The sequence below is a fragment of the Polyodon spathula genome, chromosome 11, assembly GCF_017654505.1.
Source record: "Polyodon spathula isolate WHYD16114869_AA chromosome 11, ASM1765450v1, whole genome shotgun sequence".
Classification (NCBI taxonomy): domain Eukaryota; kingdom Metazoa; phylum Chordata; class Actinopteri; order Acipenseriformes; family Polyodontidae; genus Polyodon; species Polyodon spathula.
In genome coordinates this window covers 47,104,152-47,120,856 of record NC_054544.1, presented here as the reverse complement: position 1 = coordinate 47,120,856, position 16,705 = coordinate 47,104,152, and the positions used below count along the sequence as shown (strand labels likewise).

At 41.7% G+C, this 16,705-nt stretch overlaps 1 protein-coding gene across 2 annotated transcripts in view; it reads left to right on the top strand.

The window, feature by feature from the left end:
* The window catches only part of ankmy1 (ankyrin repeat and MYND domain containing 1), a 103,276-nt gene that overhangs the window by 70,708 nt on the left and 15,863 nt on the right, over positions 1-16,705 (top strand). Inside the window, exon 17 of one of the 2 annotated variants that reach the window (XM_041263088.1) lies at positions 46-200. The exons of the other annotated variant lie outside the window; for it this stretch is intronic. Coding sequence (XP_041119022.1) covers positions 46-200 — 155 coding nt within the window. The remainder of the gene's footprint in view (positions 1-45; positions 201-16,705) is intronic. 2 annotated transcript variants of the gene reach the window in all.

Below are 16,705 nucleotides of genomic sequence, written 5' to 3'. Positions count from 1 at the left end.
TACTGCGCAGAGCGCCTGTCCCTGACTCCATCTGCTTCTCCTCAGGAGGCCTCTCTTCAGGTACTGTTACCTGTGTGGGCGCTCAGTGGGGGTGCATCTGGTGCCATGCAGCCGCTGCCGAGAGGTGTATTACTGCAGCAAGTCCTGCAAGCTCAAGGCCTGGAACGGCTGGCACAAGGAAGAGTGTATCCACGTCGGAGGTAATGTTACCTTAACTCATTGCCAAAAAAAATGTATCACTCACACATTCGAATATATTTGAAATACATTCTGAGCTTGCCTCATATGCATTTTTATTTTAATACATAATTTATATACTTTAATGACTACAAATATGGTTTGCGCCACACATAGTGCTTTGAGTTTTGGCCAAAAAGCTCTATCTTGGTTTCATCTGACCACAAAACCTTTTCCCACATCGCAGTTAGCAGCAATTGCAGCTGTGAGCCTGCTGGGATCGGCCTCTACCAATTTTGCACAACTAGATTTAGCAACATTTGACCATTCTTCTTTACAAAACTGTTCAAGCTCTGTCAAGCTCCTTGGGGAGCATTCAAGTCATGCCACAGATTTTTGATTGGATTTAGGTCAGTGCTCTGACTGGGCCACTCAAGCCCATTTACCTTTTAGTTCCTTAGCCACTCCAGTGTAGCTTTGGCTGTGTGCTTTGGGTCGTTGTCATGCTGAAAGGTGAACTTCCGTCCCAGTTTCAGCTTTCTTGCAGAGGGCAGTAGTTTTCCTCAAGGACTTCTCTGTACTTTGCTCCATTCATTTTCCTTTCTATCCTGATAAGTGCCCCAGTCCCTGCTGATGAGAAACATCCCCATAACATGATGCTGCCACCAGCATGCTTCACAGTAAGACATAAGAACATAAGAAAGTTTACAAACGAGAGGAGGCCATTCGGCCCATCTTGCTCGTTTGGTTGTTAGTAGCTTTTTGATCCCAGAATCTCATCAAGCAGCTACTTGAAGGATCCCAGGGCGTCAGCTTCAACAACATTACTGGAGAGTTGATTCCAGACCCTCACGATTCTCTGTGTAAAAAAGTGCCTCCTATTTTCTGTTCTGAATGCCCCTTTGTCTAATCTCCATTTGTGACCCCTGGTCCTTGTTTCTTTTTTCAGGCTGAAAAAGTCCCTTGGGTCGACACTGTCAATACCTTTTAGAATTGTGAATGCTTGAATTAGGTCGCCACGTAGTCTTCTTTGTTCAAGACTGAACAGATTCAATTCTTTAGCCTGTCTGCATATGACATGCCTTTTAAGCCCGGAATAATTCTGGTCGCTCTTCTTTGCACTTTTTTATTCTCTTTCATAGATTCCTTCTCCAATTTCAGTATCTCCCATATGATATTTATAATGTACATTTTTATTTCCTGCTTGCAGTACCTTACACTTTTCTCTATTAAATGTCATTTGCCATGTGTCAGCCCAGTTCTGAATCTTGTCTAGATCATTTTGAATGACCTTTGCTGCTGCAACAGTGTTTGCCACTCCTCCTACTTTTGTGTTGTCTGCAAATTTAACAAGTTTGCTTACTATACCAGAATCTAAATCATTAATGTAGATTAGGAATAGCAGAGGACCTAATACTGATCCCTGTGGTACACCGCTGGTTACCACACTCCATTCTGAGGTTTTTCCTCTAATCAGTACTTTCTGTTTTCTACATGTTAACCACTCCCTAATCCATGTACATGTGTTTCCTTGAATCCCAACTGCGTTCAGTTTGAGAATTAATCTTTTGTGCGGGACTTTGTCAAAAGCTTTCTGGAAATCTAAATAAACCATGTCATATGCTTTGCAATTATGCATTATCGATGTTGCATCCTCAAAAAAATCAAGCAAGTTAGTTAGACACGATCTCCCTTTCCTAAAACCATGTTGACTGTCTCCCAGTACTCTGTTACCATATAGGTAATTTTCCATTTTGGCTCTTATTATAGTTTCCATAAGTTTGCATATAATAGAAGTCAGGCTTACTGGTCTGTAGTTACCTGGTTCAGTTTTGTTTCCCTTTTTGTGGATCGGTATTACGTTTGCAATTTTCCAGTCTGTCGGTACCACCCCTGTGTCAAGAGACTGCTGCATGATCTTGGTTAGCGGTTTGTAAATTACTTCTTTCATTTCTTTGAGTACTACTGGGAGGATCTCATCCGGCCCAGGGGATTTGTTTATTTTAAGAGCTCCTAGTCCCTTTAACACCTCTGCCTCAGTTATGCTAAAGTTATTTAAAACTGGATAGGAACTGGATGACATGTGGGGCATGTTGTCAGTATCTTCCTTTGTAAAAACTTGTGAAAAGTAATCATTTAATATATTTGCTATTTTTTTTTCTTCATCTACGATTTTGCCATTTGTATCTCTTAAACATGTAATCTCTTGTTTGAATGTTCTTTTGCTGTTGTAATATTGGAAAGACATTTTGGAATTGGTTTTAGCTCCCTTAGCAATGTTCATTTCTATTTCTCTCTTGGCCTTTCTAACTTCCTTTTTGACTTGCGTTTGCAGTTCCGTGTACTCTTTCTGCGTACTTTCTTTTTGGTCCTTTTTTAGTGCTCTGTAAAGTGCCTTTTTTCGCTGAATATTTTTTTTAATTGCTCTATTAAACCATTTTGGCAATTTAGTTTTACATTTAGATTTGTCTACTTTAGGGATGTAATTGTTTTGCGCCTCTAGTACTACATTTTTGAAGAACAACCATCCTTCTTCTGTGGGTGTTTTCTCTATTTTACTCCAATCTACTTCTGTTAGTCTCTGTTTCATACCTTCATAGTTTGCTTTTCTAAAATTGTAAACCTTAGCTTTAGTCATTACTTTTGGGGTTTTAAAAAACACTTCAAATGAGACCATGTTGTGGTCTGAGTTTGCCAGTGGTTCTCTGACCTCTGTTTTAGTTATTCTGTCTTCGTTATTTGAAAAGACTAAATCAAGGCATGCCTCCCCTCTAGTCGGTGCCTTGACAAATTGTATTAGGAAGCAGTCATTTGTCATTTCCACCATTTCAATTTCATCCTTCGTGCTACCCACCGGGTTTTCCCATTTTATATGGGGGAAGTTGAAATCCCCCATTAGTATGGCTTCTCCTTTGCTACACGCATTTCTAATGTCATTGTATAACAGATTATTTTGCTCACTGTCTGAATCTGGCGGTCTATAGCATGCTCCTATTATTATGCCCTTTGAATTTTTGTCCGTTATTCTGACCCATATTGATTCGGCTTTATTTTCTTTGTCCAGGTTTAACACCTGGGCTTCAAGACTGTTTTTATGTATAGCGCTACCCCTCCTCCTCTTCTGTCCTGCCTGTCTTTCCTATACAGTGTATACCCACAAATATTATATTCGTCCCCATCACTCTCAGACAACCAAGTTTCTGTAACACCTGTCGCATCATAGTTACTTGTTAGTGCAGTAGCTTCAAGTTCTAGAATTTTGTTTCTGATACTTCTAGCATTTAGATAAATACATTTAATGGTTGTCTTACCTGAGTTGTTGTTCTTGTTTTGATGCGGTCTCCCTTCTGTTTTTTTGTTGATTTCTCCCCCCTTCCTTTCTTGTTTAAATGCTTCTGAACCTGCTCGAGGATCTTTTCTCCAAGTAGACTGGTTCCCTTGTTGTTTAAATGCAGTCCGTCCCGTCTATACAGATAGCCCTCGTTGTAGAATGTGGTCCAATGATCAAGATAGGTGAAGCCTTCCCGTGTGCACCACGTCTTCAGCCATGCGTTTTGATTAATTATTTCCAGCTGTCCATATGGTCCTTTGCAAGGTGCCGGTAGTATACCAGAAAATACCACAGTTTTGGTTTTCTCTTTTAATTTCCTTCCTAGCTCTCTGAATTTGTTTTGCAAATGTTGTTTGTATTGATCTGGACGACTACTACTGGGTCGTCTCCTGTTCGTTCTGGGAGCCTGTCCATGTTCTCAGTGATGTGCTTGACCGAGGCTCCCGGATGGCAGCACACTGTTGTAGTAAGGGGGTCCAAACTGCGAATTGAACTTGCTGTGTTTCTCAATATGGAGTCCCCAACAATCATGACCTCCCTTCTTTTTGCTGTCTGGTCACCACTGTCAATAGGGTCCTGGATGTTGTTCCTTTCATTCTCTTGTTGTTGGTTCTGCTCATCAAAATTCTGAAGTGACTCAAATCTGTTGGTTGTTTTGATTTCTGGTGGTTGTGTTTGAGGAAGTTTCTTTTTTTCCCTGCTTCTGCCTACCTGAACCCAGCTGTTCTGACCTTCTATCTCCCTGGTGGCTTTCAGTCTGTTAGGGGTGATGCAGACTTCCATGAATTGTGGGTGTGCCAGTTCCTCAAGATCCTGTTGCTGTCGCACTTCTTCCAGCTCCATTTCTAGCATACTTACTAGTTTATGCAAGTCCTGGATCGCGCTGCACTTTACGCACACTTGGTTTAGCTCCGCTGGGTTTTCTCGGATTTCCCACATCAAGCAGGTGTCACAGATTACTGGCTTGAAGACCATGTTGAGGGTTTTTTTTTTTTGAAGTTTAGTTTCTTCTGCAGCTGTCTACCTGCTTTCAAACTGCTTCTAAACCGCTCTGTACTTTTCCACACCTGTACTTCTCCCACTCGCTGTCGCTGGGAAGCAGAGATGGTGTTCTTTGGGTGGTGCGCTGTGTTGGGTTTGCGCCAAACATAACGCTTTGCATTTAGGCCAGGAGTTCCATTTTAGTTTCATCAGACCAGAAAACTTTTCGCCACATGACTACAGAATCTCCTGAGTGTTTTTTTTGTATACTTTAGACGGGATTCAAGGTGGGCTTTCTTGAGTAATGGCTTCCATCTTGCCACCCTTCATACAGGCCAGAGTTGTGGAGTGCTTGGGATATTGTTGTCACATGCCCACTTTGACCATTCTTGGCCATAAAAGCCTGTAGCTCTTGCAATGTTTGTGATTTTGAAGGTGATTGGTTACACCTGAGTTAATTTAGGATTGCTATTACAAGGGGGGTGGACACTTATCCAACCAAGCTATTTCAGTTTTTATTTTTAATTAATGTTCTACAAATTTCTAGAATATTTTTTTCACTTGCAAGTTGTGGGATAGGATGTGTGATAAATGAAATAAAAACTATTTTAATGCATTTTATTTCCAGGCTATAATGCAACCAAAGGTGAATATTTTGAAAGGGGGTGTAGCCTTTCTATAGGCACTTTATTTATCATTTAGTTTTATAACAACATATTTAAGTATACATTGTGTAGTATAGTACACATATACATATATTACATCCCCTGGAAAAATAGATTTAAGTATGCATTGTGATATAATTTTCAAATATAATTGAAATGTAGTACATATTCTGTAACAACATATTTAAGTACACATTTATTCATGAATTCCTAATAAAAAACAGGTACAGTGGTACCCAAATATGACTTAATTACTGCTGAAGGACTGTGCAGGGTGCAGTGAAGAGTAATTGTCCACATGGCCATTCTTCAATGGAAGCACAGTTATATTATTTGTGGTACCACTGCACTTGCGGGTGGATTTTGAATGAAAACTTATAGTGTGTGGGGGAATGTAAGGTTGGCATGGATGAGTCTGCCCCTGCCAACAATCACAGATGTGGTTATTCCCCAGTTAGGTAATTGAGTTCTAACTGGGAGAAAACCTTTTTTCTGTTCAGTGAAAGGGAATGCCCAGCCTGACAACAGTCTTTATGTTCAGTGTTATTTTGTTTGACCCTTTTATTTTGGCCCCCGTGCCCTTGTTTTACTTTTCTTTGTTTAATAAATGTGTGCACCTGCGCTTAAACTTCAGCTTTCTGTATCCTGAGCCCCTCGTTCCTGCAAGTAACACATTGGGCCAGACCCCTATCCTGGGGCCCATTTCACAAAAGTGATTTGCAACAATTCACAGTCCCTTGCAAAAATAAAATTAGCTTTCATAAAATGTTTTATATGGCACCTTTCGTAGTGGACTACCATCACAAAGTGCTTTACAAGACTAGGGTGTGTGAACTGTGCATCAGCTGCAGAGTCACTTACAACAATGTCTCACCAAAACAGCAACACAAGGAGGTCAAGTGACTTGCTCAGTGTCACACATTGAGTTAGTGGGTGAGCTGGGATTTGAACTAGAGACTTCCTGGTTATAAGCTGTTTCTTTAACCACTGGACCACACAACCTCCTAAATACCAAAAATACTGATTTATTCAGCACGATAATGGCATTATTGGGCAGTTTGCCTTGCTTTAATCTGTTGATAATGCTGTACATCAATTATTACATTAATAATAAAACTAAATTAAACGTGTACAATAAAGAAGTTAAATAACACACAAGCGTGATACAAATAAATGGCCTATCCCTTATTACAGAAATACATGAAAACAAACAGTTTAAAACTGCATTTTTGTAAGGGAACAACACTCAATGAATATAGAATGTTTCCAAATCTACCAACATATAGTCAAGTTGCAATGAGTTAGAAAAATTTAAGGGAATCTTGCCAAGATCAACCAGCAAAAATCCAGTTAGTGGGCCAAAAGCAGAAGTCCAATGAAAAAAAATATTCCAAAAGAGAAAATGGTAGAAAAACGTCCTTTTAAAATCCAGAAAACAATCCTTTGTTACAATAAAAAACACAGCAGTCCAGAAAAAAAAGCTATATGTGGTTATAGATTAATGCTTCCTTGACTAATCCTTCAAAGGATTCTTTATTTTAAGCCTATTTTAAACCGGTTTCAAGCTAGGTCGCTACTCCACTGGCTTTAGGCTTTTTAACAGAAGAAAAACAGAAAAAAACAGGTTCAGAAACATTACAATCAGTCACCATGGAACCAGCAAAGCACAGAACAGATGACTGTTAGTAAAAGAACTATAAATTCATAAAGGGGTGACATTTTTTTCTTGGCCAAGAAGTATTTATTTTCCCCTTTAATTGGTTTGTGGTTGTTTCTTTATGCTGCACCAACACTTACTTGGTGCACAAATTGGTGTTTAATATAGGTGTCCAGTGTTCCACCTGTTAAGTGGCCCTCATTGAACAAACCTTTGGGAAGCCTTCCATTAGAGTGAAGTAGATCTACAGCTCAGGAAAGGATTTGGTACCAGGAAGGAATAGATGCAGTAGAATGTGAGAACAAGCAAAACAAGACTAGGCATGTTCACTGTGGCCACATCAGCCCCCAGTTAAAAACAGCACCAATTAAAAAATATTGATTTATATAAAATAGAACTTAGCAGCCATTCCTCAGAACTAAATCCTGTTCTATCATTCAAGTCCCATATTAGGAAAATTACCAAAGCATCTTTTCATCATTGAGAAATAGAGCTAAACTTCGATCTATTATTTCTGTGTCTGAAGCTGAGAGGTTAATGCATGCCTTTGTTTCATCGAGAGTCGGCTATTGTAATGCACTGCTTTTCTGGGATTCCAAAGTATTTGGTGTCTCGCTTGAAGCTTATTCAGAATGCTGCTGCAAGAATTCTAACTAAAACCAGAAATGGTGAACATATCACTCCTGTCTTGGCCTCCTCATACTGGCTTCCTGTGCAGTTTTGAATTGATTTTAAGGCTTTATTTTTAACTTATAAAGCCCGTAATGGATTAGCACCCAGTTATTTACAAGAGCTGCTGATTCCATACATTCCTAAGAGGAATCTTAGATCTCAGGATGCAGGGTGCCTGGTTATTCCAAGGGTGAATACAATAGTATGAGAGGAAGGGCCATTTCTTATCAGGCTCCTACGGAGATGTGTGAGTTCGGAAAGCCTGTTTGTATCAGCTTCTGAAGATTTAGCAGGGAAGGTAGGAAGCTTGGGTTTGTATTAGTGGTGGTGAGTTTCAGAAGTTGTATAGTTCTGACAGTTGTATAGTTTCTTAGAATGAGTTAGAGTTAGGGGGGGTGGTTTGTATTGGTGGTGGTGAGTTTCAGAAGTCGGTTGTATAGTTCTGAATGAGTTAGCAGGGGTGGTTTGTATTGGAGGTGGTGAGTTTCAGAAGTCGGTTGTATAGTTCTGAATGAGTTAGCAGGGGTGGTTTGTATTAGTGGTGGTGAGTTTCAGAAGTCGGTTGTATAGTTCTGAATGAGTTAGCAGGGGTGGTTTGTATTAGTGGTGGTGAGTTTCAGAAGTCGGTTGTATAGTTCTGAATGAGTTAGCAGGGGTGGTTTGTATTAGTGGTGGTGAGTTTCAGAAGTCGGTTGTATAGTTCTGAATGAGTTAGCAGGGGTGGTTTGTATTAGTGGTGGTGAGTTTCAGAAGTCGGTTGTATAGTTCTGAATGAGTTAGCAGGGGTGGTTTGTATTGGTGGTGGTGAGTTTCAGAAGTCGGTTGTATAGTTCTGAATGAGTTAGCAGGGGTGGTTTGTGTTGGAGGTGGTGAGTTTCTGAAGTCGGATGTATAGTTCTGAATGAGTTAGCAGGGGTGGTTTGTATTAGTGGTGGTGAGTTTCAGAAGTCGGTTGTATAGTTCTGAATGAGTTAGCAGGGGTGGTTTGTATTAGTGGTGGTGAGTTTCAGAAGTCGGTTGTATAGTTCTGAATGAGTTAGCAGGGGTGGTTTGTATTAGTGGTGGTGAGTTTCAGAAGTCGGTTGTATAGTTCTGAATGAGTTAGCAGGGGTGGTTTGTATTAGTGGTGGTGAGTTTCAGAAGTCGGTTGTATAGTTCTGAATGAGTTAGCAGGGGTGGTTTGTATTAGTGGTGGTGAGTTTCAGAAGTCGGTTGTATAGTTCTGAATGAGTTAGCAGGGGTGGTTTGTATTGGTGGTGGTGAGTTTCAGAAGTCGGTTGTATAGTTCTGAATGAGTTAGCAGGGGTGGTTTGTATTGGTGGTGGTGAGTTTCAGAAGTCGGTTGTATAGTTCTGAATGAGTTAGCAGGGGTGGTTTGTATTGGTGGTGGTGAGTTTCAGAAGTCGGTTGTATAGTTCTGAATGAGTTAGCAGGGGTGGTTTGTATTAGTGGTGGTGAGTTTCAGAAGTCGGTTGTATAGTTCTGAATGAGTTAGCAGGGGTGGTTTGTATTAGTGGTGGTGAGTTTCAGAAGTCGGTTGTATAGTTCTGAATGAGTTAGCAGGGGTGGTTTGTATTAGTGGTGGTGAGTTTCAGAAGTCGGTTGTATAGTTCTGAATGAGTTAGCAGGGGTGGTTTGTATTAGTGGTGGTGAGTTTCAGAAGTCGGTTGTATAGTTCTGAATGAGTTAGCAGGGGTGGTTTGTATTAGTGGTGGTGAGTTTCAGAAGTCGGTTGTATAGTTCTGAATGAGTTAGCAGGGGTGGTTTGTATTAGTGGTGGTGAGTTTCAGAAGTCGGTTGTATAGTTCTGAATGAGTTAGCAGGGGTGGTTTGTATTAGTGGTGGTGAGTTTCAGAAGTCGGTTGTATAGTTCTGAATGAGTTAGCAGGGGCGGTTTGTATTAGTGGTGGTGAGTTTCAGAAGTCGGTTGTATAGTTCTGAATGAGTTAGCAGGGGTGGTTTGTATTAGTGGTGGTGAGTTTCAGAAGTCGGTTGTATAGTTCTGAATGAGTTAGCAGGGGTGGTTTGTATTAGTGGTGGTGAGTTTCAGAAGTCGGTTGTATAGTTCTGAATGAGTTAGCAGGGGTGGTTTGTATTAGTGGTGGTGAGTTTCAGAAGTCGGTTGTATAGTTCTGAATGAGTTAGCAGGGGTGGTTTGTATTAGTGGTGGTGAGTTTCAGAAGTCGGTTGTATAGTTCTGAATGAGTTAGCAGGGGTGGTTTGTATTAGTGGTGGTGAGTTTCAGAAGTCGGTTGTATAGTTCTGAATGAGTTAGCAGGGGTGGTTTGTATTAGTGGTGGTGAGTTTCAGAAGTCGGTTGTATAGTTCTGAATGAGTTAGCAGGGGTGGTTTGTATTAGTGGTGGTGAGTTTCAGAAGTCGGTTGTATAGTTCTGAATGAGTTAGCAGGGGTGGTTTGTATTGGTGGTGGTGAGTTTCAGAAGTCGGTTGTATAGTTCTGAATGAGTTAGCAGGGGTGGTTTGTATTAGTGGTGGTGAGTTTCAGAAGTCGGTTGTATAGTTCTGAATGAGTTAGCAGGGGTGGTTTGTATTAGTGGTGGTGAGTTTCAGAAGTCGGTTGTATAGTTCTGAATGAGTTAGCAGGGGTGGTTTGTATTAGTGGTGGTGAGTTTCAGAAGTCGGTTGTATAGTTCTGAATGAGTTAGCAGGGGTGGTTTGTATTAGGTGGTGGTGAGTTTCAGAAGTCGGTTGTATAGTTCTGAATGAGTTAGCAGGGGTGGTTTGTATTGGTGGTGGTGAGTTTCAGAAGTCGGTTGTATAGTTCTGAATGAGTTAGCAGGGGTGGTTTGTATTGGTGGTGGTGAGTTTCAGAAGTCGGTTGTATAGTTCTGAATGAGTTAGCAGGGGTGGTTTGTATTAGTGGTGGTGAGTTTCAGAAGTCGGTTGTATAGTTCTGAATGAGTTAGCAGGGGTGGTTTGTATTAGTGGTGGTGAGTTTCAGAAGTCGGTTGTATAGTTCTGAATGAGTTAGCAGGGGTGGTTTGTATTGGTGGTGGTGAGTTTCAGAAGTCGGTTGTATAGTTCTGAATGAGTTAGCAGGGTCGGTTGGTTTGTATTAGTGGTTTGTATTGGTGGTGGTGAGTTTCAGAAGTCGGTTGTATAGTTCTGAATGAGTTAGCAGGGGTGGTTTGTATTAGTGGTGGTGAGTTTCAGAAGTCGGTTGTATAGTTCTGAATGAGTTAGCAGGGGTGGTTTGTATTAGTGGTGGTGAGTTTCAGAAGTCGGTTGTATAGTTCTGAATGAGTTAGCAGGGGTGGTTTGTATTAGTGGTGGTGAGTTTCAGAAGTCGGTTGTATAGTTCTGAATGAGTTAGCAGGGGTGGTTTGTATTAGTGGTGGTGAGTTTCAGAAGTCGGTTGTATAGTTCTGAATGAGTTAGCAGGGGTGGTTTGTATTGGTGGTGGTGAGTTTCAGAAGTCGGTTGTATAGTTCTGAATGAGTTAGCAGGGGTGGTTTGTATTGGTGGTGGTGAGTTTCAGAAGTCGGTTGTATAGTTCTGAATGAGTTAGCAGGGGTGGTTTGTATTAGTGGTGGTGAGTTTCAGAAGTCGGTTGTATAGTTCTGAATGAGTTAGCAGGGGTGGTTTGTATTAGTGGTGGTGAGTTTCAGAAGTCGGTTGTATAGTTCTGAATGAGTTAGCAGGGGTGGTTTGTATTGGTGGTGGTGAGTTTCAGAAGTCGGTTGTATAGTTCTGAATGAGTTAGCAGGGGTGGTTTGTATTAGTGGTGGTGAGTTTCAGAAGTCGGTTGTATAGTTCTGAATGAGTTAGCAGGGGTGGTTTGTATTGGTGGTGGTGAGTTTCAGAAGTCGGTTGTATAGTTCTGAATGAGTTAGCAGGGGTGGTTTGTATTAGTGGTGGTGAGTTTCAGAAGTCGGTTGTATAGTTCTGAATGAGTTAGCAGGGGTGGTTTGTATTGGTGGTGGTGAGTTTCAGAAGTCGGTTGTATAGTTCTGAATGAGTTAGCAGGGGTGGTTTGTATTAGTGGTGGTGAGTTTCAGAAGTCGGTTGTATAGTTCTGAATGAGTTAGCAGGGGTGGTTTGTATTGGTGGTGGTGAGTTTCAGAAGTCGGTTGTATAGTTCTGAATGAGTTAGCAGGGGTGGTTTGTATTAGTGGTGGTGAGTTTCAGAAGTCGGTTGTATAGTTCTGAATGAGTTAGCAGGGGTGGTTTGTATTGGTGGTGGTGAGTTTCAGAAGTCGGTTGTATAGTTCTGAATGAGTTAGCAGGGGTGGTTTGTATTAGTGGTGGTGAGTTTCAGAAGTCGGTTGTATAGTTCTGAATGAGTTAGCAGGGGTGGTTTGTATTGGTGGTGGTGAGTTTCAGAAGTCGGTTGTATAGTTCTGAATGAGTTAGCAGGGGTGGTTTGTATTAGTGGTGGTGAGTTTCAGAAGTCGGTTGTATAGTTCTGAATGAGTTAGCAGGGGTGGTTTGTATTAGTGGTGGTGAGTTTCAGAAGTCGGTTGTATAGTTCTGAATGAGTTAGCAGGGGTGGTTTGTATTGGTGGTGGTGAGTTTCAGAAGTCGGTTGTATAGTTCTGAATGAGTTAGCAGGGGTGGTTTGTATTAGTGGTGGTGAGTTTCAGAAGTCGGTTGTATAGTTCTGAATGAGTTAGCAGGGGTGGTTTGTATTAGTGGTGGTGAGTTTCAGAAGTCGGTTGTATAGTTCTGAATGAGTTAGCAGGGGTGGTTTGTATTAGTGGTGGTGAGTTTCAGAAGTCGGTTGTATAGTTCTGAATGAGTTAGCAGGGGTGGTTTGTATTAGTGGTGGTGAGTTTCAGAAGTCGGTTGTATAGTTCTGAATGAGTTAGCAGGGGTGGTTTGTATTAGTGGTGGTGAGTTTCAGAAGTCGGTTGTATAGTTCTGAATGAGTTAGCAGGGGTGGTTTGTATTAGTGGTGGTGAGTTTCAGAAGTCGGTTGTATAGTTCTGAATGAGTTAGCAGGGGTGGTTTGTATTAGTGGTGGTGAGTTTCAGAAGTCGGTTGTATAGTTCTGAATGAGTTAGCAGGGGTGGTTTGTATTAGTGGTGGTGAGTTTCAGAAGTCGGTTGTATAGTTCTGAATGAGTTAGCAGGGGTGGTTTGTATTAGTGGTGGTGAGTTTCAGAAGTCGGTTGTATAGTTCTGAATGAGTTAGCAGGGTGGTTTGGTTTGTATTGGTCGGTGGTGAGTTTCAGAAGTCGGTTGTATAGTTCTGAATGAGTTAGCAGGGGTGGTTTGTATTGGAAGTGGTGGTGAGTTTCAGAAGTCGGTTGTATAGTTCTGAATGAGTTAGCAGGGGTGGTTTGTATTAGTGGTGGTGAGTTTCAGAAGTCGGTTGTATAGTTCTGAATGAGTTAGCAGGGGTGGTTTGTATTAGTGGTGGTGAGTTTCAGAAGTCGGTTGTATAGTTCTGAATGAGTTAGCAGGGGTTTTGTATTGGTGGTGGTGAAGTTTCAGAAGTCGGTTGTATAGTTCTGAATGAGTTAGCAGGGGTGGTTTGTATTAGTGGTGGTGAGTTTCAGAAGTCGGTTGTATAGTTCTGAATGAGTTAGCAGGGGTGGTTTGTGTTGGTGGTGGTGAGTTTCAGAAGTCGGTTGTATAGTTCTGAATGAGTTAGCAGGGGTGGTTTGTATTAGTGGTGGTGAGTTTCAGAAGTCGGTTGTATAGTTCTGAATGAGTTAGCAGGGGTGGTTTGTATTAGTGGTGGTGAGTTTCAGAAGTCGGTTGTATAGTTCTGAATGAGTTAGCAGGGGTGGTTTGTATTGGTGGTGGTGAGTTTCAGAAGTCGGTTGTATAGTTCTGAATGAGTTAGCAGGGGTGGTTTGTATTAGTGGTGGTGAGTTTCAGAAGTCGGTTGTATAGTTCTGAATGAGTTAGCAGGGGTGGTTTGTATTAGTGGTGGTGAGTTTCAGAAGTCGGTTGTATAGTTCTGAGTTAGAGTTAGCAGGGGTGGTTTGTATTAGAGGTGGTGAGTTTCAGAAGTCGGTTGTATAGTTCTGAATGAGTTAGCAGGGGTGGTTTGTATTGGTGAGTTTCAGAAGTCGGTTGGTGGTGAGTTTCAGAAGTCGGTTGTATAGTTCTGAATGAGTTAGCAGGGGTGGTTTGTATTGGTGGTGGTGAGTTTCAGAAGTCGGTTGTATAGTTCTGAATGAGTTAGCAGGGGTGGTTTGTATTAGTGGTGGTGAGTTTCAGAAGTCGGTTGTATAGTTCTGAATGAGTTAGCAGGGGTGGTTTGTATTGGTGGTGGTGAGTTTCAGAAGTCGGTTGTATAGTTCTGAATGAGTTAGCAGGGGTGGTTTGTATTGGTGGTGGTGAGTTTCAGAAGTCGGTTAGTATAGTTCTGATTGAGTTAGCAGGGGCGGTTTGTATTAGTGGTGGTGAGTTTAAGAAGTCGGTTGTATAGTTCTGAATGAGTTAGCAGGGGTGGTTTGTATTAGTGGTGGTGAGTTTCAGAAGTCGGTTGTATAGTTCTGAATGAGTTAGCAGGGGTGGTTTGTATTGGTGGTGGTGAGTTTCAGAAGTCGGTTGTATAGTTCTGAATGAGTTAGCAGGGGTGGTTTGTATTGTTGAGTTTCAGAAGTATTGTATAGTTCTGAATGAGTTAGCAGTGAGGTTTGTATTGGTGGTGGTGAGTTTCAGAAGTCGGTTGTATAGTTCTGAATGAGTTAGCAGGGGTGGTTTGTATTAGTGGTGGTGAGTTTCAGAAGTCGGTTGTATAGTTCTGAATGAGTTAGCAGGGGTGGTTTGTATTAGTGGTGGTGAGTTTCAGAAGTCGGTTGTATAGTTCTGAATGAGTTAGCAGGGGTGGTTTGTATTGGTGGTGGTGAGTTTCAGAAGTCGGTTGTATAGTTCTGAATGAGTTAGCAGGGGTGGTTTGTATTAGTGGTGGTGAGTTTCAGAAGTCGGTTGTATAGTTCTGAATGAGTTAGCAGGGGTGGTTTGTATTAGTGGTGGTGAGTTTCAGAAGTCGGTTGTATAGTTCTGAATGAGTTAGCAGGGGTGGTTTGTATTGGTGGTGGTGAGTTTCAGAAGTCGGTTGTATAGTTCTGAATGAGTTAGCAGGGGTGGTTTGTATTGGTGGTGGTGAGTTTCAGAAGTCGGTTGTATAGTTCTGAATGAGTTAGCAGGGGTGGTTTGTATTAGTGGTGGTGAGTTTCAGAAGTCGGTTGTATAGTTCTGAATGAGTTAGCAGGGGTGGTTTGTATTAGTGGTGGTGAGTTTCAGAAGTCGGTTGTATAGTTCTGAATGAGTTAGCAGGGGTGGTTTGTATTAGTGGTGGTGAGTTTCAGAAGTCGGTTGTATAGTTCTGAATGAGTTAGCAGGGGTGGTTTGTATTGGTGGTGGTGAGTTTCAGAAGTCGGTTGTATAGTTCTGAATGAGTTAGCAGGGGTGGTTTGTATTGGTGGTGGTGAGTTTCAGAAGTCGGTTGTATAGTTCTGAATGAGTTAGCAGGGGTGGTTTGTATTAGTGGTGGTGAGTTTCAGAAGTCGGTTGTATAGTTCTGAATGAGTTAGCAGGGGTGGTTTGTATTGGTGGTGGTGAGTTTCAGAAGGTGGTTGTTAGTTCTGAATGTCGGTTGGTTCTGGTGGTGAGTTTCAGAAGTCGGTTGTATAGTTCTGAATGAGTTAGCAGGGGTGGTTTGTATTAGTGGTGGTGAGTTTCTGAGAAGTCAGAAGTTGTATAGTTCTGAATGAGTTAGCAGGGGTGGTTTGTATTAGTGGTGGTGAGTTTCAGAAGTCGGTTGTATAGTTCTGAATGAGTTAGCAGGGGTGGTTTGTATTAGTGGTGGTGAGTTTCAGAAGTCGGTTGTATAGTTCTGAATGAGTTAGCAGGGGTGGTTTGTATTGGTGGTGGTGAGTTTCAGAAGTCGGTTGTATAGTTCTGAATGAGTTAGCAGGGGTGGTTTGTATTAGTGGTGGTGAGTTTCAGAAGTCGGTTGTATAGTTCTGAATGAGTTAGCAGGGGTGGTTTGTATTGTATAGTTCTGGTGGTGAGTTTCAGAAGTCGGTTGTATAGTTCTGAATGAGTTAGCAGGGGTGGTTTGTATTAGTGGTGGTGAGTTTCAGAAGTCGGTTGTATAGTTCTGAATGAGTTAGCAGGGGTGGTTTGTATTAGTGGTGGTGAGTTTCAGAAGTCGGTTGTATAGTTCTGAATGAGTTAGCAGGGGTGGTTTGTATTAGTGGTGGTGAGTTTCAGAAGTCGGTTGTATAGTTCTGAATGAGTTAGCAGGGGTGGTTTGTATTAGTGGTGGTGAGTTTCAGAAGTCGGTTGTATAGTTCTGAATGAGTTAGCAGGGGTGGTTTGTATTAGTGGTGGTGAGTTTCAGAAGTCGGTTGTATAGTTCTGAATGAGTTAGCAGGGGTGGTTTGTATTGGTGGTGGTGAGTTTCAGAAGTCGGTTGTATAGTTCTGAATGAGTTAGCAGGGGTGGTTTGTATTAGTGGTGGTGAGTTTCAGAAGTCGGTTGTATAGTTCTGAATGAGTTAGCAGGGGTGGTTTGTATTAGTGGTGGTGAGTTTCAGAAGTCGGTTGTATAGTTCTGAATGAGTTAGCAGGGGTGGTTTGTATTAGTGGTGGTGAGTTTCAGAAGTCGGTTGTATAGTTCTGAATGAGTTAGCAGGGGTGGTTTGTATTGGTGGTGGTGAGTTTCAGAAGTCGGTTGTATAGTTCTGAATGAGTTAGCAGGGGCGGTTTGTATTAGTGGTGGTGAGTTTCAGAAGTCGGTTGTATAGTTCTGAATGAGTTAGCAGGGGTGGTTTGTATATTTCAGAAGTCGGTTGTATAGTTCTGAATGAGTTAGCAGGTGGTTTGTATTGGAGGTGGTGAGTTTCAGAAGTTTCAGAAGTCGGTTGTATAGTTCTGAATGAGTTAGCAGGGGTGGTTTGTATTAGTGGTGGTGAGTTTCAGAAGTCGGTTGTATAGTTCTGAATGAGTTAGCAGGGGTGGTTTGTGATGGTGGTGGTGAGTTTCAGAAGTCGGTTGTATAGTTCTGAATGAGTTAGCAGGGGCGGTTTGTATTAGTGGTGGTGAGTTTCAGAAGTCGGTTGTATAGTTCTGAATGAGTTAGCAGGGGTGGTTTGTATTAGTGGTGGTGAGTTTCAGAAGTCGGTTGTATAGTTCTGAATGAGTTAGCAGGGGTGGTTTGTATTAGAGGTGGTGAGTTTCAGAAGTCGGTTGTATAGTTCTGAATGAGTTAGCAGGGGTGGTTTGTATTAGTGGTGGTGA